Source organism: Bos grunniens, chromosome 22, assembly GCF_055505025.1.
Source record: "Bos grunniens cultivar Pamir isolate PY7600 chromosome 22, Bosgru_T2T1.0, whole genome shotgun sequence".
Lineage (NCBI taxonomy): Eukaryota > Metazoa > Chordata > Mammalia > Artiodactyla > Bovidae > Bos > Bos grunniens.
Window position 1 is genome coordinate 7,262,175 of NC_141186.1, and position 12,719 is coordinate 7,274,893.

General features: G+C 39.9%; 2 protein-coding genes across 3 annotated transcripts in view; both read right to left on the bottom strand.

The window, feature by feature from the left end:
- Window positions 1-9,850, bottom strand: part of CMTM6 (CKLF like MARVEL transmembrane domain containing 6) — a 42,539-nt gene extending 32,689 nt beyond the window's left edge. Inside the window, exon 1 of the mRNA XM_086365671.1 lies at window positions 9,715-9,850. Within this exon, the coding sequence (XP_086221797.1) occupies window positions 9,715-9,735 (21 nt within the window). The 5' untranslated portion in view covers window positions 9,736-9,850. The remainder of the gene's footprint in view (window positions 1-9,714) is intronic.
- A 361-nt stretch (window positions 9,851-10,211) lies between these two features.
- DYNC1LI1 (dynein cytoplasmic 1 light intermediate chain 1) overlaps window positions 10,212-12,719 on the bottom strand; it is a 54,629-nt gene continuing 52,121 nt past the window's right edge. Inside the window, exon 9 of one of the 2 annotated variants that reach the window (XM_086365662.1) lies at window positions 10,212-10,426. In XM_086365662.1, the coding sequence (XP_086221788.1) occupies window positions 10,391-10,426 (36 nt within the window). In that variant the 3' untranslated portion in view covers window positions 10,212-10,390. Of the gene's footprint in view, window positions 10,427-11,591; window positions 12,538-12,719 lie in introns of those variants that run through there. The other variant, XM_086365661.1, reaches the window with a different exon arrangement.

A 12,719-nucleotide genomic window follows, 5' to 3' on the forward strand; every position in this document is an offset into this window, starting at 1 on the left:
CAGAGTTGGATTAAGACTTTACTTGAAGGTTAAAGTTCTCAAAATACTGAGCATCTCCGGCAGCTAAAGAGCAGGAAAATATCTGGGAGTATAGCAAAAGATGTGGCTGTCCAGCAATTCCACTCCTGGGTATGTATCCAAAAAACCCAAACCACTCATTTGGAAGGACACATGCACCCCAGTGTTCAGAGCAGCAGTCCTTACAACTGCCAGATATGCAGGCAACCTCAGGATCCGTCAACAGGTGAATGGATAAATGAGATGTGGTACCTAAATACAATGGAATATTAATCATACAAAAGACTGAAATCTTGTCATTTGCAGCAATACGGATGGAGTTGGAGGGCATCAAGCTAAGTGAAATAAGTCAGACAAAGATAAATACTGTATGATATCACATATATGGAATTTTTAAATTACAATGAACTAGATATAGAGAAGCTAGAACCACTGGAGAAGCTAGTGGTTACAGCAGTGGGGGAGTGGGAGGTAGAAACTAGCGGGCGTAAGACAGGCCCCAGGATGCACCGCACAACATGGGGAACACGGCCAGCATGTGGTAATAACTCAGTGGGGAGTAATCATTAAACCTATATTAACATTTTTTTAAACTAAATAGTACTTAATAGTACTTCCTTAATAGTACTTCCATGTGCACAGAATCTGAAACGTGCACACATACACAAAACAGAGTGGGAGCCCAACCCGGGTAACGATGGTGAAGCTGTAGCAGTAAAGACAGAACATACCTTAATAAAAAATGCTTGGAGAGTCACATCCTACAGGATGTCAACTCAGATTTCTGAACCAAAACCTGGCTTGAAATTCTAAGGCAACATGGGGCAACATCAAACAACTAGTTTGGCTACTGAGTTGTAACAGCAGCTCTCAGAGTGATCAGAGGAGCCTTGGAGGTCCTGAGAACTTCACAGGGATTCTGTGAGGTCAGACTATTCTCCTCCTCCCAAGAGGTCACTTGCATTTTTCACTGGTGAATACTGGTTTGCACTGCAGCTGGAGTAAAACCAGGAGCCCTCTAGCACAAGGCAAGGCAGTGGAAGCAAACTGAATCTGTAGTCCTCTTCTTCACCACTCTGGGAAAATACAAAGCAAACCCACTGAAGAACTCCCTTGATGAAGTGAAATTTATTGCCTTGCACCAGCTGGCACCAGTTCCTCCACAGCTCTGTGAGGAAATGGAAAGACACACGCACACTTCTGCTGCCTCCTCAAGTGTTTCTGTACTACTGAGTGATCAGCTGGTGTGGCCACTTCTTTCACCCACCTAAAAGACTTACTTACAGACCAACTGGTTCTTCAGGCGTATTTGGGAGACACTTTTCAGTAATGAATGAAGTGGTCCTATCAGTACAAGCAATATACACTGACCGTATCTGTCGCACTGATAGAATCTGAACTTTTCAGAAAAAAATTAGAATCTTGGAAAATTTGTATTGGCCACTGAGCCTGACCATTTCCCACCACTTTAAACTTTTCTAATGAGATTTAATAATAACTAAAAATATGTTATTTGGGGAGAAGACATTTTATAATGGGACATGTTAGAATTTGGAAGAACCTGGAGTTCAGCAAACTGATATTTTCTAAATCCAATGAATAATGTTACAGAGTCAAACAGGGGTAAAAATCTACTCCAGGTGAAAGACAGACCAATGGTTTTCTCCACTGTAGTTAGCCTGCAAAAAACACTTGTCAAGTCTTAGCACCGAAAGAAAAACTCACAATTCTCTGGGAAAGCTATTAAAATACTCCTACCTTTTTCCACCTATGTATTTCTGAGGCTGCATTTTCTTCCTGGAATTCAGACAGCATTTCAGATCAGACGGAATACAGCAGATGGGAGAACCCAGCTGTCTTCCATTAAGCCAGACACTAAAGAGTTTATAAAAATGTAACACAACGGCACCCTTCACAGACTTTTTTTAGTTTCACAGAGCTGTTTTCTGTAAACTTATGCTAACATGAAATGGATTTACTATCGCTACTTATAAATGAATATTTTTAAATTTTCAGCTTTTATTTACCACATGGCAAATATAGATAAATGACCACATTAAAAATAATTCTTTGGGGTTCTTAGTAAGTACAAATATAAAGGAATCCTGGGAATTCCCTGCCGATCTAGTGGTTAGGACTCCACGCTTTCACTGCTGAGTGCCCAGGTTGGGAAACTAAGATCCCACAAGCTGCGAGCAAAAATTAAGTAAAATAGAAGAGGAATCTTGTGACCAAAAATTTTGAAAATCACTGTATCTAAATTTTAGAAAAGTAAATTTTACCCCAAGACAAGACAGAAAAGAATTGTCACCAACTAATTTAAAAAGTTTCGGTAATACAATGAGTTCAAGGTACAGCTCTCCCCAAACCTGTGTGGTAGTGTGTGTGTGGGTGTGTATTACTCTCCCTCCAACTATATATAATCGTATTTTGAGGAACTGGAAGCATCATTATTTTATTGTTTCTTAAAAATATAACCATCTCCATATATGCTCTATCTGAAAAATATCTTTTAAAATATCCTTGAATTTCATGGACCTCTTCACATTACTCACTTCATGTATTTTTTTATTTTATGTATATATTATAGTTCTTCCTATAATTCTCTAAAGTGACCATGATCACAGGATAAATCTTACAGTGAGAATTCCCTATCACTGTCTACAGTCCTATTTCAGCATCAGATCAGATCAGATCAGTTGCTCAGTCGTGTCCGACTCTTTGCAACCCCATGAATCGCAGCATGCCAGGCCTCCCTGTCCATCACCAACTCCCGGAGTTCACTCAGACTCACATACATCGAGTCAGCGATGCCATCCAGCCATCTCATCCTCTGTCGTCCCCTTCTCCTCCTGCCCCCAATCCCTCCCAGCATCAGAGTCTTTTCCAATGAGTCAACTCTTCGCATGAGGTGGGGATCCACTATTGATAAAGACATTAATAAAGGTGTTACATGAAGGAGGAATTCCCATATTCTGGCATTTTGCCAATTTAAGAAGCAAGTACTTTCTGTAAAGCAAAAGCCCTCATAAAAAATCGTAAAGGATACTACCATTTGGGCTACTGTTAAGTTCCATAATGGGCCTTATAAATTGATATCTGATAGCTTTAAAGAAGCAAAAACAACAAGTTCTACATCAATCTTGGGATTCCCTGGTGGCTCAGTGCTAAAGAATCTGTGCCTGCCAACACAGGAGACATGGGTTCGATGCTTGAGTTGGGAAAATCCTCTGGAAAAGGAAGTGGCAACCTATTCCAGTATTCTTACCTGGGAAATCCCAGGGACAGAGGAGCCTGATGGGCTGTTATAGTCCATGGGGTTGCAAGAGTTGGACTCAGTTTAGTGACTAACCACCACCACCGATTTTACATAAACTCTTTACAATGAATACAAAGAGGGAATACTTCAAAACTTGATTCATAAAAAAAAATAAAAAATAAAAAAACTTGATTCATGATGTCAAACATAAACTTGATATCAAATACTGACAAGTCCATGAAAAATACAGGCCAATTTTTCTCAGAAGCATGATGTAAAATCCTAACATAATATGAGCAAACCAAATTCAGTTTTATTAAGATCAAGTTAAATCTATTTCAGAGACACAAAGTTGGCTTAATATTTCTAAGAGGTAATGTAACTGATAATCATTAACAGAAAAATTATCTCACCAGGACATGGAAGCAACCTAGATGTCCATCAGCAGATGAATGGATAAGAAAGCTGTGGTACATATACACAATGGAGTATTACTCAGCTATTAAAAAGAATACATTTGAATCAGTTCTAATGAAGTGGATGAAACTGGAGCCTATTATACAGAGTGAAGTAAGCCAGAAGGACAAACACCAATACAGTATACTAACGCATATATATGGAATTTAGAAAGATGGTAACGATAACCCTGTATACGAGACAGCAAAAGAGACACTGATGTATAGAACAGGCTTATGGACTCTGTGGGAGAGGGAGAGGGTGGTAAGATTTGGGAGAATGGCATTGAAACATGTCAAATGTCATGTATGAAACGAGATGCCAGTCCAGGTTCAATGCACGATGCTGGATGCTTGGGACTGGTGCACTGGGACGACCCAGAGGGATGGTATGGGGAGGGAGGAGGGAGGAGGGTTCAGGATGGATTTTCTTTAAAAAAAAAAAAAATATATATATATATATATATATATATAAATTTTTATAAAATTTAATACCTATTTATGATAAAATTTTATAATATAGACCATGGGGTCGCTAAGAGTCAGACACGACTGAGCGAGTTCACTTTCCCTTTTCACTTTCTTGCATTGGAGAAGGAAATGGCAACCCACTCCAGTGACCTTGCCTGGAGAATCCCGGGGACGGGGGAGCCTGGTGGGCTGCTGTCTATGGGGTCGCACAGAGTCAGACACGACTGAAGCGATTTAGCAGCAGCAGCAGCAGCAGGAAAGAAGAGAACTTTCTGATAGAGGATCTACAAAAAGCATGCAACAAATAAACTCAACAGTGAAATATTTAAAGCTTTCACTCAGGAAACAAGATTAAGATACTTCCACTCATTGGTTCCAGAGAATCCTACATTGGAGCGTGGGTGTCACAAAGTAAGACAACATTAGAAAAGAAGAAATAAAGCTCATTATTTACAGATGACATAACTGTACTAGAAAAATATAAACTGCAGATGGTGCACCTTTCCATAACCCAATTTGTACAGCAGGGGACTGTAGACCAGATGTGTGTATAATAAACTACAGACGAACTATTACATTAATAAATGGATTTTAGTAAAGTTGCTGGATAAGATCAATATAAAAAAAAAGTGTATTTCTACATACCAGCAACAAAGTAACATTTTAAAAGGATGCCGTTTAAAATACCATCAAAGAGAGAATTCTCTGGCAGTCCAATGGTTAGAACCCCTCACTTTCACTGCTGAGGACCCAGGAGTCTGGGAACTAAGATCCCACAAGCTGCACAATGCAGCCAAAATAAACAAACAAGTAATACAATAGCATTAAAAAATAGCTGGAAAAACATCTACTGAAAGAAGATGCAACCTGAAATACACGTACACCTGACACTACAAACACTGCGAGGAGAGACTGCAGCCCTACACAAATACAAAGATCTTCCTCTGCATAGTTCTGGAGGACATAAAAATTATAATTATCCCCAAAAGGATCTATAAATTCAACGCAATCTCAATCAAAATGCCACTTTTTTTTGGTGTGGCAATGGACCAGTTGACTCTAAAGTTTATATGGAAATGTAAAACATCAAGAATAGCTAAAATAATCTTTTGGAAATACATCAGAGGAGGGCTTAGGCTGCCAGATAAAGGCTTCTTTTTTTAACTACAGAAATTGAGAAGGTAGTACTAGTACAGGATAGACAAACCAGCATTATGGATAAGACAGAAAGCCCAGAAACAGACACATGCATCAACAGACAGTCCAATTATGACCAAGGTGACACTGCAGTTCAGAAGGACGATACCCTCCCCCGCAATTACTGGAAGAAAAGCTATGACCAACCTAGATAGCATATTCAAAAGCAGAGACATTACTTTGCCAGCAAAGGTCCATCTGGTCAAAGCTATGTTTTTTCCAGTAGTCAGGTATGGATGTGAGAGTTGGGACTATAAATAACACTGAGCACCGAAGAATTAATGTTTTTGAACTGTGGTGTTGGAGAAGACTCTTGAGAGTCCCTTGGACTGCAAGGAGATCCAACCAGTCCATCCTAAAGGAAATCAGTCCTGAATATTCATTGGAAGGACTGATGCTGAAGCTGAAACTCCAGTACTTTGGCCACCTGATGCAAAGAACTGACTCATTGGAAAAGACCCTGATGCCAGGAAAGACTGAAAGTGAGAGGAGAAGGGGACAACAAAGGAGGAGATGGCTGGATGGCATCATCAACTTCATGGACATGAGTTTGAGCAAGCTCCGGAAACTGGTGATGGACAGGGAAGCCTGGTGTGCTGCAGTCCATGGGGTTGCCAAGAGTCGGACACGACTGAGCGACTGAAGTGAACTGAACGATAATGAATTAACTGAACACATTAAAAAAAAAACCCTTATCCCTAGTTCACACCATGTACAGAAATCAATCCCAGGTGAATTGATGAATTGTAGAAAAGTAAAACAATAAAGCTTCTTGGGGGGAAAAAAACTTAAAAGACTATCCTCACAATCTTTAAACGTGAAGTCGCTCAGTCGAGTCTGACTCTTTTGAGACCCCACGGACCGTAACCTACCAGGCTCCTCTGTCCATGGGATTTCCCAGGCAAGAGTACTGGAGTGTGTTGCCATTTCCTTCTCCAGGGTATCTTCCCAAGCCAGGGATCAAACCCAGGCCTCCCGCATTGCAAGCAGATGCTTTACCATCAGAGCAACATCTGAGGACAAGCAAACACATCTTCAGAACAGGTTAAAAAAAAAAAAGTACAAGGGCCAAACCACAGAACGAGAGAAGATATTTGCAACGCGTGTCGGACAAAGATTAGTATTCTGAATATGTGAAGAATGAGTCAGAAAGAAGTCGAATATTTCCCTGTTTTTCTGAGGAGGGGAAAAAAGAGAAGATTCTTAAGACTCTCAAACAGGTACATTACAAATGAGGATAACCAAATGGCCAATAAACATGAAATGTGCTTAGTTTCATTAGCCATCAAGGAAATAAAATTAAAATCACAATGAGATTCTACTGTGTAAAACAAAAGTCCTGCCAGAGCGACAACAGCAAGTGTGTACAAAGATGTAGAGCAACTGGAACTCTTGAATATTGCTGGAAGTAATGCAAATTCCTTTTAGAAAACGGATACGTAATTCACGCGTGATAATCCACCCTTCTGAAGTGACAAGTCTTTAGTATATTCACAGGACGGGGACTGTATCATTTCAGAACTACTTGTATATCCCTCAGCAGAAACCCTATACCTATTAGCAGTCAACCTCAGTGCCCTCTCCTCTCGCAACCACTAATATGTCTCAGAGAACTGGCCTGTTCTGGACATTTCATATAAACGGAATCACACATTTTGATTTTTTGTGACTGGCTTCTTTCACTTAACATGTTTCCAAAGTTCATCCATGTTGTAGTAGATATCAATACTTCATTCCTTTTTTTTTGTTTTTCTGGCCATACCACCTGACTTGTAGGATCCTAGGTCCTGGACCAGGGACCGAGCCTGGGCCCTCGGCAGCCAAAGCACAGAGTCCTAACCACTGGACCACCAATTCCCCATTCCTTCTCATAGTTGAAAAATACTCCATCGTATGGACAGGCCACACTTTGTTTATCCATTTGTGCACTGATGGATGTCCGGGTTATTGTCACCTTTTAGCTATTATTCCTAGCTGTAATAGCTGTACTGTTATACATAATGCTGCTATAAACATCTGTATACAAATGTTTCTAGGAGGACATCATTCTCATTTCTGTTGGGTATATACCCAGGAGCGGAAGTGCTAGGTCTTATGCTAACTATATGCTTAACCTTTTGAAGAACCACCACGCTGCTATCCAGAGTAGCTGTGCCACTTTACATTCCCAACAGCAACATACAGGTGTTCTAATGTCTTCACGTATTTGCCACTTCTTATTTCTTATTCTTGGCTGTGAGGTGGGATCTCGTTGTGGCTTTGTTTTGCATTTCCCCAGTCAATACTAATGACATCAAGCATCTTTTTATGTGCTTGTTGTTTGTGTATCTTCTCTGAAGAAGTACCTACTCAAGTATTTTGTCCATTTTAACACTAGGTTGATTTCCTATGAAGTTTTAAAGAGTTTTCCGATATTCTGAATACTAAACCCTTATCAGATATATAATTTGCAAACATTTGCTCCCAGAAATGCGACCTCCTATAACTTTGGAAAAACTGTTTGGCTAAACATTTAATATCTGCTAATGTTGAAAATACACACAGCTTACGAATCCAGCAATCCAGGTCGACATATACACCCAACAGAAAGGAGGACACATTTTCCACAAGACTCGCTGAAGACTGTTCATGACAGCACAAGTCATAACAGCAAGAAGAAAGCTGAATAAGCACCCAGGGATCTGGCAGGAAGCTGAATACCGGTCCCCCAGGGATGCCCTGTCCTAATCCCTGGCGCCCGTGTACATTACTTCTCTTGGTAAAGGAACTCCACAGGTGCAATCAGGATTCTGAGAGGGGAATCAGACTTCCATATTCTTGGAAGTCATCCCTTCATCCTAGTAAGTAAAAAAGCCAAACACACTGAGAAAAATAAACATGTCTCCTTGGATCTGTCAGAAGCGAGGTGATAGGGCCAACTGTACTCCCCCAAACTGGAGAGACAGGTGGGTGGACACAGAGAATCACAACTTACTGAAGCAGAAACTTCCAGGCAGAAACCTTCTAAGGGAGACAGCGCTGGGGTGAGAGGACCTGGACGCTGACTAACAGATTGCGGCAGCTCAGCATGGACAGGTCTCATTAAACACTATGGGGATCATAAGGGGATCCCCACAGTTCTGTGAGTTTTAGGTCCAGGAATTCTACTAGAGTCTCAGAGGGAAATTCAGAGAAAAATCCCCTGGTGCTTCTGGCAGGGGAAGGAAGGAAGAAAGTAACCATTTTGAAATAAGTCAAAGTCATCTATTCTTAACAAGGCCTGCCCTCAGCAGAAATTATTTTATTAGAGACTGAACATACTGGTAGGGAAATCCCCAACTCCAGCTCCCCCTACAGAAGCATTCGTGAAGTTCAGAGCCCAGGGACACAGGCTTACTGAAAATTGATCACAGGACTATGGAAAGATTTCCTCCCCAACCCCTCACCACCACAGCACTAAAGGGTCCATTCACTGATGCGCCTTTTACCCAGTACATCATGTTCAGCTGTCAACAGAAAATTACAAGGCAGAGTAAAAGGCCAAAAAAAAACCAAACCACATCACAGTCTGAAGAGACACAGCAAGCATCAGAATCACATTCAGACTCAGCAGAAATATTAGAACTGTTAGACCATGAATTTAGAACAACTGTGATTAACACATTAAGGGCTTTAACAGTAAAAGTAGACAACACACCAAAACAAATGGGTAATATAAGTAGAGAGATGGAAATTCTAAGAAATAACCTTTTTAAAAAACAGAAAACTGTAACAGAAATGAAGAATGCTTTCCATGGGCTCATCAGTTGACTGGACTTGGTTGAGGAAGAATCTCTGAGCTGGATGATAGGGTAACAGAAACTTCGAAAACTAAAAAGCAAAGGTAAAAAAAGACTGGGGGTGGGGGAGGGTTGGGAAAAAAAGAGGAAACAGAATACCCCAAAACTACGGGACAACTACAAGAGATGTAACATATACATGAGAACGTAAGAGAGAAAAGGACGGAAAAAATATCTGAAGCAATAGTGACTAAGAATTTCCCCCAAGTTAATATTATTGAGAATTTCCCCCCAATTAATGTCAGATACTAAACCACAGACCCAGGAAGTTCAGAGAATACTAAAGATAACCACTCCTCCACCCCCACCCCTAGGCACCTAGGCATATTATATTCAAGCTGCATAAAATCAAAGATTTTTAAAATCTCAAAAGAAGTCAAAGGGAAAACACCGCCTACGGAGGACCCAAGGCAATAAAACAACATTCAGTTGCTCTTCAGAAACCATGCACGCAAGGAGAGTGAAGCGCTGGGGGCACTTACAGTGGATTACTCACGTGGGCCAGATTTAATCCCATGGATCCTGATATGCAGAAGCAGCAGGGTCAGGGTGAAGCGGTGTGCTGGGAGCAGAGACTAGAAGATGCAACGCTGTTGCCTTTGAAGATGGACAGGGGGCCAGGAACCAAGGAAGTCAGGCAGCCTCTAGAAGCTGGAAAGGAAGGAAACAGACGCTCCCTGGAGCCTCCAAAAGAAACCAGACCTGCTGCCACGTTAACCTAGCACAGCTGATTCTGGGCTTCTGCCCGCCAGAACAGCATGGTAACACATCTGTATTAAACCACTGAATTCTGTCAGTGTGCTACAGCAGCAAGAGGAAACTGACATCCCCGTCAACAGCACACTAGAGACATCAGTGTTTTTGCACAAGAAATACTGTGATGCAATGAGAATTAGTAACTATCACTACAGGCAACGAAATGCAGGCTCCCCAGAAAACTGAAAGAAGCCTGATGCAAAGAAACAGAGATGTTAAGAGCCCATTTATACACAGCTTAAATACAAGTAAGACTGATCTATGGCTTTAGAGGAAAGGGCAGGAGTTACTTGGTGGGCGGGAGGACGGGGGCGGGGGGTCACGCAGGAAATACCAGTAACGTTGTCTTTCTTGATGCTGGTGCTGGTTATATGTGGTCACTTTGTGGTATTTCAAACCATACACCTGTAAGTTGTCTACTTTTCTGTACTGTGTACTTCAATTAAAAAGAGCTAAAAAACAAAAAAATTTAAGTAGTTTAAAAACAAATTTCCTTGCTAAAATTGGGACCAAAAAAGGTTTAAAGTCCAACCACAGTAAACAAAAGATCTTCAATTAGTTAAAACTGAACCTCATATAAAGTGAACAGTTATCATTAATTCAGGTAACAAAGCAATTCTGAGGGTTTTCTAGTATATCTCCAATGTACACAGGAAAAAAAAAAAAAACCATGAGTTGGTCTAGACATGCAACACAGCAGACATGCCACAGTATACCACGAAGCACAGTCTGCAATTCTCTTCAGCGGCTTCACTTACTTCAAGTACAACTAGTTTAGGCAAACCGGCCTTCACAACACCAGAACTGCAGAATCGTTAAGATTTTATCAACGGCATTTGCCCCCTCATTTTATCAAACAAAATGCTTTTGCAAACTAATTTTTCCATGCCCACAAACACCCTAAGTTTTTCCCACACTGAAACAAATTATAACCCTCTCATATATTTTAGTATTTACATTCAACCATTAGGAGCCAAACACTACTATAAAACTAAACTAAACAGATTTTAAAGTTATAATGAAAGAATTACGTTTGAAAGTAGAACTGTCCTCAAATATTTTGTGGAAAAAAAAATCTTAGGAATATATATTATAAAGTTATAACAAAGACCAATGTAAATAGTAGTAACCGTTTTCCCTCAATTATCTGAAATTAAGCAATAGGTCAAATGTACGTATGTTCTTTAGTTAACATCAGTATGAAAATCTAACTGTTGTTACAAATGTTCCAAAGCTGAGTATCAAAAGGTGAAACCACCACCAGGTGATCTGACCTGGAAGGACCGGTAAGAGCAGCCGTGTGAATGTGCCAAACTTTTAAAACAGTTTCTGCCCATTAAATAATGACTAAAAAAAGGCTTTATTTTTTTCTGTGAGGAATGCTGACATTAGATTTGATAGTTCAAGACATGCTGATAGGGAAGATGTACTGATCAAGGTAAATTCCTAATTTAAGGAGACTTACAGGGTAGTAATCTCAGGTACTTACTTGTCTCTTAGAAGAGTAGAAAGCTTAATAATCCTATGAAGTTAAATAAAATACTGACAGATCTTATTCATTGTATGATAAATATAGATTTACATATAAGAGAATGCAACAAGTTATCTGAACCTGAATGCAGAGAATAAATACTTTATTAACTGATTACAGTTGAAAGTCACAAACAAAAAAGGGGTATATTAAGGCAGAGTCATATATATATATATATATATATGGGTGAATATATATATATATATATATAGATAGAGACAAATCCAGACTGTTATACCTCTTTACATTTTAACCTCTGCATTTTTCTTTTACCCATTCAGGCAGTGTGCTTTCTTTTTCTTCTCAGTTAAAGAAACAAATCTTGACCAATGTTTCTAAATCACATTTTGATAACGTATAGGACCATGGATTAAGACAGTGACTAGTGTATCCAACGCTACCTGACAGGCTTCTCAGCACATTCCATGTGTGGTGGTATAGTTACAGTGGGGTGGAAAATCTGACAACTGATCATCTCCTCTTTTCCAGCAAAACTAATACATAATTCTTTAAAAGATTTCTTAACAGTCTTAACTAAAATAAGCTTGGACTTCCAAGTCAGTCAAATGCCCAAAGCATTATTTTTCTGCCCTTCCCAAACCCTCCTAGATGTTTTAAGTAGCCTTCAGAATATGATCCCATGGCTGTATTTCAGATCTATAAATTTGAGCTTTTCAAAATCCAAAATTACTTTCTTACGCAAAGTGGCGATGCAAATAGCAATCCTACATAGTGTAGAATAATTTTTTCTGTATAGTTCCCTTTTATTAAAAAATGGGCAACCACACACACAAAAGGAGGACATAAATTTAGTCCATCTGAAAAAGCACTCCAGCTCCCTAATTCCACTTCTGAAGGAGAAGGCAGAGGCAAGTTTACATTATCCCAGAAAATGAATAAATGGCTTTATTTGGTATCTTCAAGAAGCTTCTCCTTCTGCAGGAGATGTAGGTGTGGTAGTGGAGACCGTCACTGGTTTCCGTGCGATTCTGTCCAGCTCCGCATGAACGTCTGACAGGACAGGCTTCTGGCCTACAGTGAAGGAAAGAGGCTACGATTTAGACATAAGGCAAGGGATCTCTGACACCAGTGCATCTTCATTTAACAACTGCCAATGGTTTCACTTAACACACGTATAACAAACATATATGTAAACATATATTTTTCTAAAACACATATATGTATCTAAAACTTTACACATATATATCTAAGCA